The sequence below is a fragment of the Microtus pennsylvanicus genome, chromosome 10 (assembly GCF_037038515.1).
Source record: "Microtus pennsylvanicus isolate mMicPen1 chromosome 10, mMicPen1.hap1, whole genome shotgun sequence".
NCBI lineage: Eukaryota > Metazoa > Chordata > Mammalia > Rodentia > Cricetidae > Microtus > Microtus pennsylvanicus.
In genome coordinates this window covers 42,997,647-43,019,768 of record NC_134588.1, presented here as the reverse complement: position 1 = coordinate 43,019,768, position 22,122 = coordinate 42,997,647, and the positions used below count along the sequence as shown (strand labels likewise).

Genomic DNA, 22,122 nt, shown 5'->3' with positions numbered 1-22,122 from the left:
ACTCTGCAATCTTAAACAAATCCCAAACAGTGCTCACTACAGTAGTGTTACCTTATTTTGAATCTCAGCCACTTTTATGTTTTATGAATAATAATTCATGGAACCAAGTACTTTATTTCAGTTCAGGAAGTAAACGATAAGGCAGAGGCATTACTTGCTTTTTAAAAGAAATTACCATTCTCCAACAATTTCATTTATGTATATAATAGATTTTTAAAATTTTGCCCCCATCCCATTTCTTTTTTCATCTCCCTTCAACTCCTTGTGGAACACCTTCTTTTTCTTCTTATTTTTTTTTCATTTGTTTTTATAGTTCACTGAGTTTAAAGAGGGTTGCTTACATGAGCATGGCTAAGAATTTATTCACTCAAGTATGGGTAACTTCTCGGTGGCCATTGAGGAAAATAATTTCCCACCCTCCAGCACCCATTAACTGCTGGTAACTCCTCAGGGAGGGGTGGTTCTAATGAGTTCCTCCCTTATCTGTGATGGAATATGGAGGGGTCCTACCTTGGGCATGTCTTGGACAGGTGACAGTAGCTTATGTGAGTTCGTAAGTGTAGTGGCCATACAATGGACAAAAGTTGGTGTTTCGCAGAATTCCTTCCTATGCCATGGTTCTTATTTTCTTTCCAACCCCTTTTCTTCGATGTTTTCTGAGACTTGGAGTGGGTAATATAGATGGTCCATCCTAAGCTGAGCATTCAACACAGTCACTTATTCTCAATACTTTGACCAGTTATAGGTCTCTGCGTTAACTGTTGCTCACTATAAATAGAAGCTTCCCTAACCAAGGCCGTCCAGGAGCACTAATCCATGGGTAGAAACAAACGTTTAGAAAGAAATTTGACACTGTATCCATTTAGTTTTACCCCAGTGGCTATGACCTCCCCAGCTTTTGACCAGGTTGACAGTACCCGTCATGATTTCCCTTCTGTGAATTGGGCCTCAAATGCAAATTAAAAGTAGTTGATTTTATCACCATAACTATCACACCACTAATCAGGCAGAGGCAATTCATGCTAAAATAATTTATCATGTAGAGTTATATAATAACTGACAAAAATTGATGAGCATGTCTATAAAGAAAGATCTGTATTTCTTTTGTTCCTTTTTATTTGTTTAATCATTCAAATTTCATTTTGCCCGTTTGTATTATATCAAGCACATATGCTTTAAAACCTCATCTAGTTGATATGTTCTTTTTATAGGTCACTGAAATGATCCTGGAAATGTCGCTTGAAGTTTGGTAAGTTCATTTATTTAATCAGATGAAGAATATTTAAAGTGATATTGTTAAAGAGAATTCTTTATGTGTGAAATAATTCCTAAAGCTTTGAATACATAATAGTATCCTAATAGTCTCCTTCAGCTAGCTACTCAAAATCCAAAAAGCAGAGTTGTAATATTTTTTCTTACTTTTACAGTAGTTTGGAAGCTGGGGAATAGCTGTCAGAGTTAGTGCTTCTTTTCAAGGGCCCTCTTTCTAGTAACACATCTATTCCCATGGAAACAATTGTGGTTTTTAAAGCCCATTTCCCATTGGTGATAGGCCATAAACGATGTTTAATAATTTCTTCTATAGCTGTCAAAATACATTATGTTCGGTGTGGTTTTTAATGGGTATAAGTTTCTGAGGAATTGTGGCTGCCACTGTTCAAAAAGGAGTATAAATAAAGGATCCAAATGTCTTGTAGATGCTTCTGCACTTGCGGTTACCTGGAGTTGTGTTGTTTGAAGCACTTCCCTTTTCAAGGGAGACCTCCATTAAACAAGGGAATTTATTAAAACATTATCTCTGCAAGCATGCTTCCTGGGAGTTAAGAGCTTTGTGATGGTAGTGGGTGTTAGACGCTAAAGTGGTGGGGATGCAGGAACAAGGGAAGTACTCCTGACCATTTAAGCTTTTAAAGTGCTGTACCAAAGCCACAAACAATCTTCTGTATTGAAACACTTCTGAAAGTCTTTACTGTCCTAATATACAGTACTTTTCTTTTGCCGTGATAAAGTGTCATGATTAAGGCAACTTACAGCAGAGCGTTTGTTTTGGGTTTAAGGTTCCCAAGGGTTAGAGGTTATGCTGGTGGAGCAGAGGTACCAGATGGCAGGAGGCAGAAGCAGCAGCTAAGAGCTCATATCCCCAACCATAAGCAGAAAGTAGAGAACACAGTGTGAGCGGCATGAAAACTCAAAACTGCCGAATAACATACTTTTCCCAGCACGGCCACACCTCATAATCTTCCAAACAGACACCAAATGAGGATCAAGTATTCATGTCCAGGACTTAGGAGGAACATCTCACACAAACCATTTCACAATGTACTGGGGACTGTTAACTCATTTATTTTTCCTAAATATCACTTTTTAAAATTTTTATATTTATGAATGTTTTGTTTTAAAGATTTATTTATTCATTATGTGCACAATGTTCTGCCTGCATTGCCTATCTGCCAGAAGAGGTCACCAGATCTCATTGCAGATGGTTGTGAGCCACCATGTGATGGCTGGGAATTGAACTCAGGATCTCTGGAAGAGCACACAGTGCTCTTAACCTCTGAACTTTCTCTCCAGCCCTTAACTATCACTTATTTTATAAGGAAATATTTTTAATTTGTTCGCTTCTGAATACAGGTTGCCAAATTTGCTTTGCTCCCTCTGTTTCGAGTTCAGTCCTAGATCTTTGCTTGCCATAGGGCACAAAAATCAAAACCGTTTTAAGGTAGCTATCATTTTGTTCTACAGTTTTAAGATTGCTTCCTGGAACTCGTTTGAGGGAAGCAGCCAGCAGTTTTGGGGAACCTCGAAGATTGACTATTGTATAGCAAGGCTCCTGGGAGCTGTGGCTCATTGATCTCTCTGTTTTCTGTCGTAGCTCATGCCCAGACCTACGGTTCAGCATGGCGCTGTGTGATGAGGAGAAAGCTTTCAGGCAGCAGAGGAAAGAGAACATAAAAGAAAGCATGAAGAAACTCCTGGGTCCAAAGGACAGTGAGGGGCTGTATTCCACACGTGATGTGAGTTGCGAAATTTGAAATGTCATTACAGCCTAATGATAAGTTTTAGTGATTTCTTCCAATACATCGCTCAATATGGGCATGATTTCTTCAGCTTGTGAGGCAGGTGCTTCAAAAATGAAAAGACTTTGAGAATGGTCAACCCAATGCTGAGTATTTTGGTAATAATCATCAGCTGTAGTAGTTATCTCTAATTTGACTTTTAAAAACAGTGTTAGTGCCACAGAAAAAACCGAGCAGAAGACACAGATAATTTCCAAATTCTTTCCACCTATGTATAATCTCTTAGTCTCAGAAACTGAACCAAAGGGATGTGTGTGTGTGTGTGTGTGTGTGTGTGTGTGTGTGTGTGTGTAAGACGGGGGTGGGGGAAGGGGGAGAGAGAAGGAAAGGGAAGAGAGAGAGATTTAATAGAATATAAGAGAAATTGGCTCATGTATGTTATGGAAGCTGAAAAGTTTTTTTGATATGCTGTTTACAAGGTAGAAATCCAAGGAAGTTGGGGATATAATTTCATTTGCATCTGGAGGATTTGATGCTGGGGCTATGAGGCTGGGGCTATAGGCCTAAGGATTAGAGTTACTGGGATGGTGGTACTGGTATCATGTCTTAGAGACCCAAGACCTGAGAACCCAACGGCAATAAGACATAGATCCATATCAAGCCATGCCAGTTCACGTAGAGGACAGAAGGCATATTTTATGGAGCCCAGTGATTCAAACACTAGTCTTCTTGGAAACCATCCTCAGAGATGAATGGAGAAGTACTGTTTTACTAATCTTCTGTCTGGGTGTCCCTGAACCGAGCGAGTTAACAAGACACTTATCATCACATCTTGGACTCTTAACACCCAACATCAGAGCAGTGCACTTGTTAGCATAAACCTTGCAATTGATGCAAACTTGTCCAAAGTCTGTAGTTTATGTAAGGGTTTGCAATGAATGTACATTTTATGGGTTTTGAAAAGTATGTCATGGCCCATGTCTTCAGTATTGGGGGATAGTTTTGTTGTCTTGAATACCACCCATTGTCTTCCATATGGTTAATTCTCTCTCACACATAACCTCTGACATCTTCTCATCTTTCTTCTTTCCGTATAGTTTTACCTGCTTCTATATCATATAATCTTGTAGAGGGGAAGTCTGATAACATGAAGTCATATTAACATGAATCAGATTGGATTATTTCACATAATAATAATGTAAATTCCATCTTGTTCCACATCTTCACATGATCTAGTAGCTTCTTTCTTTCTTTCTTTCTTTCTTTCTTTCTTTCTTTCTTTCTTTCTTTCTTTTTTCTTTCTTTCTTTCTTTTTTCTTTCTCTCCTTCCTTCCTTCCTTCCTTCCTTCCTTCCTTCCTTCCTTCCTTCCTTCCTTCCTTCCTTCCTTCCTTCCTTCTTACCAATGAACAGCTTCTCACTGTGTAGATGGAGCACAATTTATATTTTCTAATGCAGGATTAACATTTTTCCCCTTTATTTTTATTTTATATATTTGGGTGTTATGTGCACGGGTGTCTGTTCACTGCACGCATGTAGCTTCCATGAAGATGAGAAGGGGGCTTCAGACTGGTCCCTTGGGACTGGAGTTACAGAGGGTTGTGAGCTGTCATGTGAATTCTGGGAATTGAAGACAGGTACTACGGAAGAGCAGCTAGTGCTTTTAACTCGTGGCCCAACTCTTTAGTCCTTAATACATTATTCATTTTTTAAAATAAGGCATACAAGTACTAACCTTTATTAGAAAAACACCCTCAAGAAATGTATATAGAAGTAAGATTTTTTTCTAGCTAACTTGACAACATTCCTTAACTGACTTGAGTTCCAAACTAAAAGAGGAGATAAAAAGTGTTTCAGTTCTTCATATTTCAGAGCAAAGAGCTGCAAAATACCATCTAAAAATGACCAAGTAGTCAAAAAATGACTTCTACTTATACATAATTTAAAATAAAGTAATTAAGAACAGTTATTGATGGCACAGTATTTGAATTTTACTTTAGTATTTTTTTAAATTTCAGTGAATATTCAGTAATATATTTTATAATCGTTTTGGATGATCTATCCTTTTCATTTGCCTATCTATTTATCTATCTATCTTTCTATCTACCTATCATCTATCATGTATGTATGTATGTATCCATCCACCCATCTCCCTCTCTTCATCATCATTGTCTACCTAGTACACCTTATGTCTCTGCCTTCCTTTCTGTTCTACCAGTCTATTTCTACAAATGAAATCTATGAAGAAAAACTGTTGCAATGATGAATGATGAAGTTTCTTGTTAGTGATAGAACAATTCTTGGCTTATTTTCATGAGCTTTTTCTATTAGTTGAATATTTTAAGTTAACATAATTTTATTAATTAAATTCACAAGTAGACACACTTTCCCACACACACAGGGTTTCAGTGTTATTGCAAAATAAAGGCAAAGTACACTTGGACACAAGATACAGCAGCTTAGGAAGGGCACCTGATGAACACCCATATGTCACTAGTGATGGCAGGTTTCCAGCTATGTTTGCAGGGAGCCATGAGGTGGGACGTTCATTGCTAATGTTGCCATGGCTTTGATTACTGTGAAGCCAACTAACTGTAAGGTACGATGCTGCTTATGGGGGACTTCTGCCAAAAAGAAACAAAGGGGAAAGTGAAGCCTCCATTTAAATTTCTATTTAAAAAAAAATGAAGGTAGCTGATTCTTTTTTATTGTGTAAGTTAGTTGTCACCCTGACAGATCTCTTGAAGAATTTATGACAGGTTTGGTTACTAGTTTTGTTTGGTTACTTGTATTGGGAGAAACTTCCTTCTTATCATATTTAATCTGTTTTGTTTTTTGTTCTTTATTTACTTTTAATGCAAGCAACACACCTTTCACAGCAATTCTGCGACTTCTTTTTGTTTCCATCTTTGTTTTCTGTTGTTAGACTCTTGGGGCCTATAATTTTTATTTCAAGTTGTTCTGATTTCTATATCACTGATCAAGACAACTGTGTTAGCTTCTGGAGAAGATAAAATTTGAGATGGGTAGCACTTAAGGCTCTTTAGTGGGTTTAAAGCCTTGTTTGGACAAGAGCTTTTTAATGAGATTAATGATGTGGGAAGTGAACAGATGTGAGTGGAGGATGCTGACATTGGTGGGAAGGTGGGAGAGTACTGGCCACGCCATGCCGAATGAGCTTGCTGGAATGCAAAGCAGAATTTTTACATTCATGGTCATCTCTATCCCTCCCTCAGAAGACCCTTGACTCATTATCCCAGCCTCCCTATTTGCTGTTCAGTTATTTGCAGCAATTTTATTTTTTTTTTACTACAGCGTGCCCATTATTCTATTCACAGCTAGTAACTTGGCTCCTAATCAAAGACAAATTAAAATCAAGAGATAAGAGATCCATACATCTTTCTCTTTTTAATTTTTGGCCATAAAGTTGACACATGCAGCCCGTGATTTTCCTCTGTGGTTTCCTCTCCTACTTTAATGAGGAGATTTCCTTTTCTTTCTAAAGCAGATCCACATCAGACACATGTCACAAGGAACCATAGTAGTTAATTATTTAGTCCTTCCCGTCCCCTCCCCATCTAGGTTGTCAGCTTCTGCTTGAGTACAGATATTTTATATAAAAATGCACACCTGCTCTTCATTCACAGCCAACTTTGCATCCTTTCATGCTCCGGGCATCTGCCTTCAGTGTTGGATTGTGTCAGTTCCATGACGAATAGATACCGGCAGTGTCTTACTCCACCTTTCTCAAGCACAGCTGCTGATGACAGATGTCCTCCTGGCACTTGAAGCCCTTCACTTTACAACTTCTGCTTCATCATGGGTCTTTGATTTTCTTATCTAATCTTATTTGCATCTTTGATTTTCTCACTAATGAGCCTCAGTATCTCCATCACAGCACTCCTGATACTGAAAGCAACATCACTGTTCATTGCATGTCCTCTTGCGGCCGTCCTCTTCCTCGCTCTTTTCTGTCTACCCAGAATTCAGAGTGGTCGTCTCAAAACACGAAGTTGACTGCATTAAATCCTTCTTTTAACAAAAGTACATTGTTTTTCTTTCAGAATATACCATGATGGTTCCTAAAAGTACTTATATAAATATTCATTTGATGTCTTTTTTCTCCATTAGAATATAAGTTTGATGAGGGCCATACAGTGTCTGTGATGTTCACCTGTGTATTTCCAATATTTAACATGGCTCCTAAAATATGATGCCCAGTATATATTTTATGTGAATCAGAGAATAGAGTTAGGTGGTAATTGGCATGGCATTTATAGAGAGGTGGAATAGAGGAGAAGGAAGTAAGGCAGGAGGCAGGTGAGGGAGACAGAAAGGAATATCAGGTTTCAAAAACAGAGGAATACCAATAACTGGCTATTAATGAAGAAAGCAAAGTTTAAATGAGAGGGTTAGACTCTTAAAGTATACACATCCACAGGCCATATTAATTTGTATGTCCACAAACCATATTGCTGTATATGTCCATGGGCCATATTATTATGGATGTCCACGGGTCATATTAGTGTGGATGTCTATGGGTCATATTAATGTGAATGTCCACAGGTCATATTAGTGTGGATGTCCACGGGCCATATTAGTGTGGATGTCAATGGACCATATTAGTGTGGATGTCCACGGATCATATAAGTGTGGATGTCCACGGGTCATATTAGTGTGGATGTCCACGGGTCATATTAGTGTGGATGTCCACGGGTCATATAAGTGTGGATGTCCACGGATCATATTAGTGTGGATGTCCTCGGGTCATATTAGTGTGGATGTCAATGGACCATATTAGTGTGGATGTCCATGGGCCATATTAGTGTGGATGTCCACGGGCCATATTAGTGTGGATGTCCACGGGTCATTTAGTGTGAATTTTCATGGGCCATATTAGTGTGGATGGTTTCTAGAATTCTGGTTTGACTTTTTTCAACTCCTTCCCTTCTTGATAGAAATAATCAGCTTAGACACAACCTACACCACAGACTGTATCAATACCATTTATTCCCATAAAATCTTTTTCTATTATTATCAAGCTAATCTTTGTGTTTCTTAGTCTACTGTTTTTCTGTTTCTTGTAAGTATCTTCGTTTTCTCATCAGGACTTTATAGTTGTTCACTGGGAAAGGGGAAGTGGGTTCTTCTCAAGACCCGTCTTACGAAAATATCAAAGTCAAGAAGTCAAGAATGTTCCTATCCTGCTTTTGCCTCTCTCTCTCTCTCTCTCTCTCTCTCTCTCTCTCTCTCTCTCTCTCTCTGTGTGTGTGTGTGTGTGTGTGTGTCTGTGTGTGTGTATTTGTGTGTGTACACATTGGTTTTATTGTAACAAAGCAACTTGTACACTTCAACATTTAAAATGAGCATCTCTTTCCTGCCAGTGAAAACCAAAAAACTAAAAATAAAAAAAATAAATAAAAATTAAGTTACAACAGAGAATGTGAACTCCAAATAAACCCCTACAGGTTCTGCTCATTCTCCCATTGATTGGCAGGGCTCAAGTCATCATTAAGAGAGAATATTATTTTAAAAGTGTCATCTTAAATTGCAAGGGTGTCCATTAAACATCACAATTAAGCATGCTAAAGGAGAAGCCATGTTGTCGCAATGTCCACTAACCCCTGCCAGACATCTCAAACCCACCCTTGCTGACCTTCTATACCCCCTTTTCTTTTTTTCCTTTTTATTAAACAAGGGAAAGTAGACAGCCTTTGACTTTTAAAAAGAGGCCGCGTTCAGTGCAGGACCTTAATGAATTCAAATCTTGGGCACGTGCTGTGTTTGCTTGTGCTTCAGCTGAGATGATGCCTCTTACAGAGTCAAGGAAATGAATCTTGGGTACGCACTGTGTTTGCTTGTGCTTCAGCTGAGATGATGTCTCTTACAGAGTCAAGGAAATGAATACCAAGACTGTGATGTATCTAGCAAAATATGCAGAGTGCATAGTAGTTAGTCAACAAAACCATTCAGTATAAACACTGTTAGGGGCTATTGTTGATTGTTTAACATCCTGTGACAATAACTGTTAAATGTAATATCCTAAGTTTCCTGCCTGGAGAGTAACCCAATAGTTAAGGTTTCTAATAGTCTAAGAGCTTATGGTTCTAAATACTCTTAAACAAAAACAACAGATATTGCTTTAGATAATTTGGGACAGAAACCTTTGGGAAACACGCAATTTCTTGTTCAGATAAAGTGAATTTTGGTTTTTACATGTTGGCACCCTTTGAAATCAACTGCCCTTTGGCATGCCCTGTGTGTCCACTTGAAGTAATTTCTCTAAACTATAGCGTTCTCTTTCATCATCGTTGCTGTGGAATTCAAATCTGACTAGCAAGCTTGTTACTGGCACAGTGTCTCTAATTTGAGTAACTTCTCCCTAAGAGAAGAGCTGCTGAGATCAGGAAAGAATTGTGTAGCACCTACCTTCAGACTTTGTCTGCACCATCAGCTTTTCTAGGCCTGGACCTCACTGGTCCACACTGCAGCTTTGAACTTTCTAGTCTCTACAATTGTGTGAACCAATTTCTAATAATGAATGTCTTTCCGTATAGACACACATTGTGTTGGATCTGTTTCCTTAGTGAGACCCAACACAGAACCATGGGAAAACTGTCTTTTGTGATGGTAAGAGGTGCAATCTACGGGAAGGTCAGAGGCCTTAAGCATCTTAGAGCTTTCTTCTCTAAGGAAGAAAAGTAATAGGATTTGTAAACCCATACATCAAGAGAGGTTAAATCAAAACACAGGATTTTTTGGTAAATGCAAGTTCATTTCCTGTAATCCTAAGAGAAAGTACGTGAAGTATTTCTTGACACATTTATGCGCAAGTATTAACGATGTTATGTCCAAATATAACCTAAGAGCCATCTCTTATCTGATTCTCTTCAAATAGCAACCAGGACTAAAATATGCACACATTGTTACACAAAATGTTATTTCGGAATGCCTGTTTTAGCATCCAAATTTACTCCTCATGTATTGCACAGAATTGTCTTGATATTATTTGATGTTATACATGAGTATGAGGTGCAGTTTGCCCATGCATCCGGGAATTTCCCTTAATAAATCTTTCCCATTTCTATAACAACACCAAAAAACAAAGAGCATGGCTTTAGGTGTGAGTTGTACCTTAGTGTGATTCTCGGGTGTACTAGTTATTAGCTGTCTGTTTATGGAGCCTATATTGTGGGTGCTTAACTTAACCCCTTTCAAATGGAAATAGAAGTGCCTCTGACCACATGCCTCTCACCCCTCGCTTCAGATCTGTCACCAAAGTTAAAAATGCTTCCTGTAAATGTGCCCTAAAAATCAAGCTGTTTGCCCAACTGACAGATTGCTTCTGCCAACTGTGAAAGTGACAGAGAAGGAGAATTACTCTTCTTAGACCGTTCGGGATGTCTAAGGGACCAAATGAAGCAATGCCCGTGAAAGCAAGCTTCAGATTGCAACTGCAAACAAGCACAGAGCTTTGCTGTGCTGGTTGCTGTTATAACTATTATTATAATAATATATTTTCCAGTTGACTTTGATTCTTGATTTTTACAATGAAATACTTCTTTAAAAACATTAAATATACAAAATAAAATAAAAAAACATGCGGAAGAAAATTAAATATCGCCAGTGAATATGTGAGTGATACCTGTTTCTTTGTATAACAATGAATTGTTTTTAGCCTTAGAGTTGAAACTGGAAATTAATTAATTTGTGGGTTTTGCTGTTTGTATACCCTCTGTGTTGCTTCATTCCAGGTGCCTGTGGTGGCCATTTTGGGTTCAGGTGGGGGTTTCCGGGCCATGGTGGGATTCTCTGGTGTGATGAAGGCGCTGTATGAATCTGGGATTTTGGATTGTGCTACCTACATTGCTGGTCTTTCCGGCTCCACATGGTTAGTATACAATTTTAGTTGATTTGAATTTTATTTTTCTAAAGGTTTACAATTTATCTAATTCAAACATCATGAAAGAGAAACTTAGAAAATTATATCTTAACTTCAAATTGCTAAAATCTTTCATTCCAAATTAAGAATGTCTTACTATGATAACTACCTGTCTTTAGTTAAAACTTTGGTCATCCGTTTACTCTCCAAAGCCTGTTTTGACAAAAATTGTCGTTAGGGCATGAAATAAAAGAATAGCCTGTTGAAGATGATTTTAGATAAAAATGACAGTAGTGGAATAGCATACTCCACCCATAATTAATTTAATCTTCCTATAATTTGCTGATTTGAACTCCTCCAGAAAACATGTCTAAGTCTATGTGATTCACAAGGTATTCATCTTCCTCTTTAGGGCAAATAGGAAAAAAAATACAAGATGTTGTAGGCTACAGAAGAGAGAAAATGACTCTGGGCAGCACAGGTGCAGGAGGCCTCATTTGTTTCCATTTAACAGAATATTGAACTATTCCTTTAAGTCTATTTAAACTCAGCTGAGCTAGGTGGATAACTATAACACCCACATGGGTAACATTCTTCTCCTGTGAATTTACCTTTCGTGAATATATGTATATAACATTTTCAGAGAGACCGTACATACTTTTGGTGTGTCTAACCCGTACCAGCACACTGAAAATCATATAAATGGCTGAGTTATGGTGGCACACACTTTTTTTCCCCAGCACTTGGGAGGCAGGGCAGGTAGGTCTCTGAGTTTGAGGCCAGGCTGGTCTATGGAGTAAGTTTCCAGGATAGCCAGGGCTATACAGAGAAACCCTGTCTCGAACTCCTCCCCTCCCGCTCTCGCCAAAGAATCTGAATCCTTTCAGAGAGAAAATCAAGTAGTTGGTCTTTTTTAGATGTCTCAAATAAGAGTATTAGCTCAATACAATATGTTTGCCCCTGACCTGGGAGGCTGATTAGGTTATTGAGCCATGGAAAAGTTTATGTGCCGAATTCTTGTATTTTACATTCTTAAAGTGTCTGTCATTTCATCCCATGAGGTGGATATAAGTTTCATTTTTTAACTAGATAAATTTGACTCACAGGCCAAGTAACTTGTTCATCACAAGATACACCTGCTTTAAGGTTCATATTCTAACTTTTTTTGTGCTAAATCCAGTCTTCTCTGAGAGTGTTATTTGTATGATATGGTGTTAGTCCCATGTTCTAAGCAACTGAACTAACCAGCTGCTTCTGACATACTATATAAAGTTTCCTATGTAGATAACCTAGAGTTGCCTAAAAAATATCTTTCCTAAATATGTTGAGCCAGATCCTGCAGTTAAATAACCACTAACCCAGGGCCACGTTTGTCACCATCACTCTGCCCTCAACATGATTGATGTCTTCTGAGGGAAGGGTGTAACCGTCATTCTTCTTTCCCTGGAGGAAGGAGCACGCACCTGCCTGTTTAATGAGTAATGAGGTGAAAACACTTGGACCCTTTTGTCCAAACTCTTACGAATAATTTTATTATTTGCTTCTGCTTGATTTTATTTTCTTCACTCAATATTTATTTGATTCTTGTTGCCATTTACTGACTACAGCTAGAGCTCTATTTTCTTAAATGCATCCAATAAATGATGTTTAATCTTTGAGCACTGGGGTAGAGTTATGTATTTATGACATGGATTAGGCCTGTAGTCGTTTCCTTTGTCCTAGATTAGGCAATATCTTCTTACATGCTTTTCTCAGGAACCCGAGAAAAAGTCCTGTGAAATGTAAGAGAGTTTTAAGTTTGGGTACACTTTGGAATAGGCATGATATCTGCTCTGCCTTTTTTTCTTTAAATATTAGCTTTACTATTTTTATTTCATTTCCATGAATGACCCTCTGTCTTTAAATCTTTCTAATAAACGCTCACTCACAGGCCATTTCCATTGGTTGGTACATATTTTCCTTGATTTCCTCTGGTGAAGTTAGGAGCTCAGGGTGGTGATAATCACACATACTGCCCTTCTTAAAGGGAGTGATTAATCCTCTCTGATTGTCCTCTCCTCTGTGTCACCATTTGCTACTTAAACTGCTTTTCTCCTTGATGCCAGGTCTTCTCCACAACCTCCCTTTTGCCAAATTATATCTGTATAACAAGCGTTAGTAATTCCACAGATCTTTCACTTGGATACCTGAGCCATGGTAGTTTATTGTGTAGAATCCTGAGAACACCAAAATGTGACAGATAAAAGAGGAGGAAGACAACTAATAGAATTAGCCAGAAAGCCCGAGAGAGGAGAGTCAAGGAAAAGATGAGTCTCAGAGGTCAGGAATGGTCAGAGCTTGGAGAAACAACCTAGCCTGAGTTTGGAAAATGTTTGTGGTTTTAATTAGGAATCCTCCAATTAAGTTAATAAAAGTTATTTTAGTCATGAAATTACATGAACCAAAAGCAGAAGTTCATATATGGCAATGTGAAACCTGAAAAATAAAAACTGATCAGAAAGGGTAAAAATAAAGTCAGGGTTTGAGGACATTATGGGGTTTACTTACTTTGCTTTTGAAGTTTAAGAGACCTGGATATTTACATAGATGTCTGAGGTAAAAGGAACAGCACATAGTGGTAGTTGAAAGACAAGAAAGTAAAATGTCATAGATGATAGATAAGAAAGACATAGAGACAGATTACATAGGGAAAATTGAACTGAGAAGAGGAGGCATTTCCTGAGATACAAGCAAGGTTGAGGGTGATTCATGTTAATAATTCATATTTGAGAAAGATGGGTAAGAAAGTAAAAAGTTCAGAGGAAGGAAATCAGGAAGACTTGGAAAAACAAATTACACCTCAGTATTCTGTAATGTTTCATATTCTGTGGAGACATGACCATAATTTGGCATAAATGAGATAGTACAAATATATATGGAGTAGCCCTGGACCTCCCAGACAGTTCTCTGTGATCACAAAATCAAATTTCAGGTTGGACACAGCTTCTCTTGTAACTGTAGCTACCTTCAAGTAATTATTTCTGAAATTATTTTTGGATGATTCCTGTGACTCATTAAATCTAAATTCAGGAGACTTGGCATGAGTAAACTAAGGAAAGTCGTGATGGTAAGTCTGTGTTCTCTTGGGTAGGCTTTTAGTAAAGCTCTCTTCCTCAGAGAAACTGTTATCTTGTAGCACTGGAAGGGGCTATATAATATATAATTGTAATCACCCTATTTGTATGGAATCACCCTTTAGAGAGAAATCAAAGTATCTCCATGTCTACAGAGGGTAGTAATAATGCCTCTTCTCTTAAATTGGCTAGCATAAACTTTGAGAATGAAAATGTTCACTAAAATGGAGGATTCCTAGAACAATGTGGAGGGTCTTCTCAAGTTATCCAGAATCTTGATTGAGAAGAACTACTTTGGTACATTCTCAAGTATAAAAAGTCTTAACGTATACATGTAAGTGTACTCACTCAGTACATCTGAGGGGCTGGGCACCAATACTTTGAAATCTACACTGTGGGCTATAGGATTTGAAGATAGGGATTGAATTTAGCATTTTTCCACTCTGAAGTAGTATAGCATTAAAAATAATACATTTAAAGCCAGGCTGTGGTGGCACACACCTTTAATCCCAGCACTCGGGAGGCAGAAGCAGGTGAATTTTTTTGACTTTGAGGTGAGCCTGGTCTACAAGAGCTAGTTCCAGGACAGGCACAAAAGCTACAGAGAAACCCTGTCTCAAAATACCAAAAAAAAATTATATTTAAACATTTAAACCCATTTGTGTAGAAACAGTGAGGTATCTTATATTATTAATGTGTTGAAAATTATATTTAACTACTTAGTGATTCTTACATAAGTAAATATAAGACTATTTCATTCATTGCTTTATAGAAGTTCTATCCAAGGCACTCTGTTTTAGAAACTTGATTGGCATAATTGGGATCAAAACAAAGACTTATCTGTGGGATTATCACTTGGTGTTATAAATGTGAGCTTCAGGTGGTTTTATATGCAGAAAACCAGTTACATTTTCTTCTGGATCAAGCCAAGGAGACAAAGAAAGAGCTACACAGAAAAACTAGTTGCCTATTATTCTATGTTTAGGCAGTGCTAGGGCCAAAATTCAAATCCAGGTAGTCACAGTGGTATCATGGAAAGGCTATCTAACTCACCCTTGTGAATTCTACAGAGTATGTGTTCATAAGGGTTGAACAGCAAAGACCATGAACTCAGTGCCAATAAACTATTCTAGGTTTTTGTGTTTTGTTTTTGTAAGCTGGAGATTAAATTCCCAAGTCAAGTGTTTCCTGAGAAAAATGCAAAGTAAAGATAGAGTGAGGCTGAATGAGTTTTCTTCACCTGTTGGAGGATAGAAACAGAGGATAGAAGGTAACCATTCTCTTTGTGATCAAAAGAGTGGTAGGCTCACATCTACATGCACTGTGTTCTTTTGGAAAGTTCTATTTCTGGCATGGACATCGTCTGAGATTTTAAGCTACCTCTAACAACTAAGGAAGAGTTTTCTCTTGCAGCAGTGATAGGTAAAAGTTGGGAGAAATACAAGGGAGGAGGTGAGTCTTTAGATCTTGCTAGTGTCTCAAGCCTTTGGGAAGAGTGCTTCTTACAGTTCATATTGATTCATTCCAAATTCAGCTAAATATAGATGAAGAAGTTGTACTGTAATATAAATAGAATTTGGATAATTATATCTGTCTGTGCACAGAAGGAATGACAGCTTTCGGTGGCAGAATGACCGCATCAAACCCCTTTCACTTGGCCTTAAAAAAATCTTTCTGTGACTCAATGTGAAGTTTTGCTTTCCTTGCTCACATTCATCCTGTCTCTCTCAGAAAAAGACGTAATGTTTCTTATAATGAAATAGACTAAATTGGATACATTAAATACAGGAATGAAAGGAAGGAGAAGTGTTGATGGAGGTATGAAAATGGATGCTATAATGCATAGCCTTCATGAACTTTAAAACTAAGCTTTCCAAAATTCAAAAACATGCAATCTATGTGAAGGTAAATAAAATATATTTTAATATGTTGTAGAGGCAGTAGTAGAATTATTCTTAGTAATTTGCATTGACTTTTTTGTTTGATTTGGTTTGCTGTTGAGGTTTAAACTCAGGGCCTCATACATGGTATCCAAGTGTTCTACCACAGAGCTAAATCCTCAACTACTCTTGGTAATAAAATGAAGAATTCCCTTGTAAAACTCTCAGAAAGAATGAACTATATTCTGGATATTTTGAGAGCACATGAGAGTCTCTATTTATTTTTAAATATTCTGATGTCCTTAAATATAAATGACTGTAGCAACATACGCATCTACTACAGCTTAGCAGGGTCTAGAGCATTGGGTCTTTCTTGATGTTCATTAATCATGATGTGGACTTTTAGATAATTGTCCAAGTAGATGGAGACTGTATCTTTCAAGTACTCTATGATGTCCTTTTATAGTTTTTTTGGTGGTTGTACTAACCAGAGTTCTGGTAAGTTTTTAATGACTTAAATGTACCAGATGTTAGGGGACAATTATAGATTTAGTTTTTATGATCAAAACATTTAAGTAGCTTTTCTTTTTGGTTGTTAAGCATACGTTCTGTATGTGATCTTTCATATTCCATTCATTAACTTATTTTTTCAACCTATAATCTTGTCCTTAAGAAACTCTGAATCCAAAAGTATATTCTCATTTATTATGTAGTGAGAATAATTTGTTTTGTAAGCCTTGAAATATTGTAAAAATAGTTTAAAAATTAGAGCCTACACATTCAAAGCTTTGGCAGTAGCTTTAGCAGTTCGAGGCTAGAATAAGCTACATAGTGAGATCATAGGTCATAAACCAAACCAATCCCAGTATGGTGATGTATGTCTTTAATCGCAGCACTTGGGAAGCAGAAGCAGGTGCATATCTGTTAGTATAAAACCAATTTAGTCTACATAGACAGTTCCAAGGCAGCAAAAACTACATAATATAGAGATCCTGAGAAAAAATAGACAAACCAACCAAATAATAACAAATCAATAAAAAAAATAAATAAAGCTTACTAGAAGATAGGGCATGTTTTAAATTCTAATTCTTTTTTATTAATCGATTATATGGGCCTATTATTTACTTTGCCAATTCTTTTTTTAAAAACAAAACAAAACAGGATATTTGTAAGTCATTGTGAATCTTTAAGACAGGATCTAGAAGCATCTAATCAGCATAGTGCCTAACCTAAAACAAAGCAGGTCTCAGTAGGAGTTATACTTCCCTTCCTAAAGAGAAGATAAGCCATGATGGCATGTATATAGATGAAAAAATGGCTATTTCATGGAGTTGTTTGGGTATAATTAGAGTATCTCTCATCGTGTTTGTTCTGTCCATGCAGTAAACAGTTGCATATATCAGGTTATCTACCAAGACTGAGAATGGTAATAATAAAAGTTTATTTTTCTTGAAGCAGGTCAGAATTTATTAATGGAGACAGATAAGCAAAGGATCTCTCTGTAGGAGCTCTACAGCACTAGAGATTTTGGTTCATAGCAAGGAGACCAGGAACATAAGATTTCTTATCTGGATAATAAATTCCAGGCTCATGGTGATTTTGGTATCACTCAAAGTGGCCACAAATCTAGTGGCTAACAGACTTCATCAGCCAGGAGGCCTTATTCTTCTCTAGGGTGTTTGACTTCAGTTCATATCTTTAAGAATTCAGAGTTCTACCTTAAGCAAAGTTTTGAATTTTAACTAGTTGGAAATGCACAATTTTAAAAAGAGACAAAAAGAGAAAAAGGTAAGGAAAGAGGGGAGAAAGAAAGGAAAACATTTGTCACGAATTCCATGCACCCATAGTAGCGGACACAATTTCTCCATGTAGATCGGCATCATGGAAAGTGAGATTATCCGTTTCCTGACTGCTTTCACATCCAGAAAATCAGTTTATACATGACTCTGAAGCGTAGTCATCCGTGCCCAGTGAGTATGATAAGGACAATCACTCCTGGCAGGCCAGTGGATAGTAGAACTGCTCATGCTTCCCTGAGAACTGGGAGAACTCTCCTTCCCTCTTGTAGATCTATTCTCCCCTAATTTGCTGCCATCATAGACCAGGCCATTTCTGATTGACATATTTGCTTCTTATAAATTAATGCCTCCAAACAGACAGAGAGTTAGCCAAATCTAACCACCATTCTTTATCTTGTGCTGGAGAGTGCCAGAGCACCTCCTTTTTTTGGAGATGTCGATGGAATGCTCTTTATCTTGACTAATGATGTCATGGCTTTTTTCCAGGTACATGTCAACCTTGTACTCGCACCCTGATTTTCCAGAAAAAGGCCCAGAGCAGATTAATGAGGAGCTCATGAAGAACGTTAGCCACAATCCCCTCTTACTTCTCACACCGCAAAAAGTTAAAAGATACGTTGAGTCTTTATGGAAGAAGAAAAGCTCTGGACAACCTGTCACCTTTACTGACATCTTTGGGATGTTGATAGGAGAAACACTAATTCAAAATGTAAGTCTCGGTCAAATTATAATCCTTCTAACTGTAGTAGGCAATATAAGTTAATTATGATGTCTGCCAGTGGAGAAGGCACAAGATGTTTTGTACAGTCTATACCACTCAGTTTACTTCTTCAGCAGTGTATGTGCTAAACACATGCCCCAGATGTTAGGATTTTTGCTTTAAACTAGTACTTATCAACTAATTCAAACTATTGTCAACTTGACATCTGTGAAAGAACTTTTATATTTTTCTTTTGAAAAGTCAAATTCTCAATGTCAATTCCCTTTACGAATGGTATTCTCTTTAGGTGAAAAGGTGAATGCAAATACTGTTAAAAATAGAAAAAAAAAGAGGAGATTTTTCTCTCCTCAGCAGATAAGAGCATGTACTTCTCTTACAGAGGACCTGAGTTAAATTCCCATCATCACTGTCTGGCAGCTCACAACTGCCTGTAATTCCAGCTTCAGGAGGATTCAACACCACTGGCCTCTATGAGCACCTGCGCTCACATGCGCATGTCCACACATGAACAGATATTCTTATTGCATATTTTAAAATAATAAATAAATGCCGGGTTTGGGAGTGCATACCTTATATACCAGCACTAGGGATGCAGAACCAGGTGAATCTCTGTGAGTTCAAGGACAGCCTCGTCTACAGAGTGAGTTCCAGGACAATCACATCTACACAAAGAGACCCTGTCTCAAAATGGCAATAATATTAATAAATAATAATAGTAATATAATAATGGTAATAATAAAAAAGATGACAGAAGACTAGTTATAACCTCTGTCTGGTAAGAGTCAGAAAAGGAAATGTACCACAGAAAACAAATATACTTGATGTATCACCACCGGGTGACATTTCATCTGAAGATAAAGCGGAGAGAAAGGACATCCTGTGCCAGGGACTCCAGCCGAGAATTAGTTCCCAGCACTGTGACTGCCAAATGTCCCTCCACTACAAATGTTGATACAATCCCCAGAGATTTGTTTGTTTTAGAATAAAGATGACATTTTCCTCAGAGCTTTACTTTTGGTGTCTATTTGAGTCCAGAGATTTGCAGAAACAATAGGACTTAATTTTATTATAACAATTCAAATAATTTGCTTGAACATAGTATTTCAAATAGTTTTTATCTATATCCATGTCTGTGTATTTAAAGTCATTTTGTTCTATTTTGTGTGTATGGACAGAGAATGAGCACTACCTTGAGTAGTTTGAAGGAAAAGGTCAACGAAGCTCGGTGCCCCTTGCCTCTCTTCACCTGTCTCCATGTCAAACCTGATGTGTCAGAGCTGATGTTTGCTGGTATGTTGTCTCGTTTATCAGACAAATCCCTTAAGAAGGAGATTTCTAATGATTTTCTTTATGTAAAAAATTCATAATTTCAGTTGCTAGTTATGATACATGTTTTGTAATAAGACAGTTTGAAACTGTGAAAAATGATAAGCTAGATGAATTTTCTGATTGGGAAGGGTATTCCCCAAGACTGAATGTGATGCCTGCTCATTTAGCTCAGTGAAAGGGAGAGTAAATTGTGAACGCAGTCAGTTGCTGAATGGTCCGTTTTCTACTGACTGCTGACAATGGGATGCCTGGTGTGTTACAGCCATGTTTATGCTTGTAACTGAAAGACAGAATGCCTTATTTCTAATAAATGAAGTTCCACGTGTTTTTCTGTGGCTTCAGTTCTCGGGTGCTGTAAAAGTACATGTGTTTCTGTGGAATCCCAGCCACAGTCATAGTCAATGCAGGGATGTCATTGACTGTTTTTAGGGACACACAACTCCATAACTTCATTCACATTGAGCTCTTAAAAATCCAACATGGATTAGTAGATATAAATCCATCACCCTTTTGTAATATAACTCTCTTTTTGCCTTGACTAAATATTCTCATGCAGTAATCCTTAATAGTTTATTTAAAAGTGATTTGTTCACTAATATATTAATATTTACTAGTGATATGGATTAAAAGGTTTATTGTGCTATGGTTTCCAGAAAGTGTTATTCACATATATTATTTTAATCCACTTTTAGTGGATCCTAGGGAGGTAAGTATTTTTAACTTTGAATCACAGAAGAGCGAGTAAAATCTCAGAAACACGGTGTGATCTGTATAGTCAGCATGAGTAACAGTCTACTGCAGAACTGAGAACTGACTTTGGAAAGCCTTTGTTCTTCTAATAACATCATATTGGTTTATCTGATAACTGATCTTATTGGACACAGATTTGTCGGCTTTCAGAGTTACCCCCCTCTCTTGCTACAGCATTTCGTTCCTGCCTGTAAGAGCTTGCTCTTTGTTTGGGAAGTTTACAGTAACCATTAAGGAAATGGAGAAAGAATACAGCTATCTTTGGGTGAATTTTCATTGACTTCTTGTAGCCTGCATCCCTTCATCTCTTAGTAATGTTTTGACAAAAGCTTGTGATAAAATATAGAAAATGTGTCAGTGCCAAGCTGCAATTAAATTTCTTTATATTTTAAGAAATCAGTGTGTTCTGTGAAAGATGGCATAAGAAAAACCACTCTTCAAGGGCTTAAAGATGAATAGGATTTTGTCTATACGGGTAAATTTAATTACTGGGCTATCAAGAGTGGGAGAGAGGCTTGCATCAGAATGTGCATGTATGCCCATCAGCAACAAGGACCATAGCTTTGACCAGGGTGTGGTTTATACTGGAGACTTAAGACTTTGTTATACATGAGAAATAAGTGCTGTGATGAAATTGTCCCTTCCTCTAGCTATTCTTTTGAGGAAACTTGAAATTTTGGGGACTGACTGAGACCTTAGCACTAGTATTCTCATCAGACGTCAGTGCTGGGGAAATCATTTTTTACCCCACAAGCACCGAGATAAGGTCAAAAGGGCATAAGAGTTTAATTTGTAAGCCTTGACTTTTATGTTGAAATTTCTCCAGCAGGTCATTTAATCTCTTTGGTATTTACTTTCCTCGCTATTTTAAATACTATTACTTATTACCTTTACTAGGTGGAGGAGGTTATAATGACAATTCCTGATTTATACATAAACCTAACAGTTATAGAAATATAGATATTTTATTATTGTCACAATTACTATAACCTTTTTCACATCGGCAACTATTTTCTCAGAGCTTTTAGTTGACAACCATGGACAAGGAAAAAATTAACTAAAATATGAGTTAGTTTTTCTGGAGGCTAATGACCCAGGTTCCTCTTCAGTTGTAGATCTTGGATCTGAATGTGTCTGGCCTGAAAATCTGTCTCTATGAGATGCTACACACTATTGACCTTCACTATTAAGCCTCTATGATAAGGAGGGTCAAGTTGTGTCTTTCATTAGCTCTGGGAATTTGGTACCCACCCGGATAAGACATTCTGAGTTGTATATCATGAATGTTCAAGTAGTTTTACTTGAGTGATTAGAAAAGAAAAACATAGAAAGACGAAAGAAGGAAAACATGTCTTTATTGCGAGAGAATACATTTTTAACAGAACAGAAAGATTGAAACAATCAGTGAATTATTTTCTAAAGACTGCCAAAGAACCCAATCAGCTAAAAGAAGTTTTTTCAACAATTATGCTTCATAAACACCAGAGAATGTTTTTCTTCCAGACTCTTGGAACAGCTTTAAACGGTTTTTTCTTTGGAAGATTTTCAACAAATGAACATTAGTGTTTAAACCATTAAATAGTCTGACTCCTCCACTCTGTTACATTGCTGTGAAGATTTAAAGCCACGTTTA

General features: G+C 37.4%; 1 protein-coding gene across 1 annotated transcript in view; it reads left to right on the top strand.

The window, feature by feature from the left end:
* Pla2g4a (phospholipase A2 group IVA) overlaps positions 1–22,122 on the top strand; it is a 145,967-nt gene that overhangs the window by 87,332 nt on the left and 36,513 nt on the right. Inside the window, exons 6-10 of the mRNA XM_075988187.1 lie at positions 1,212–1,249; positions 2,873–3,014; positions 10,770–10,906; positions 18,176–18,398; positions 19,586–19,700. Of these exons, the coding sequence (XP_075844302.1) occupies positions 1,212–1,249; positions 2,873–3,014; positions 10,770–10,906; positions 18,176–18,398; positions 19,586–19,700 (655 nt within the window). The remainder of the gene's footprint in view (positions 1–1,211; positions 1,250–2,872; positions 3,015–10,769; positions 10,907–18,175; positions 18,399–19,585; positions 19,701–22,122) is intronic.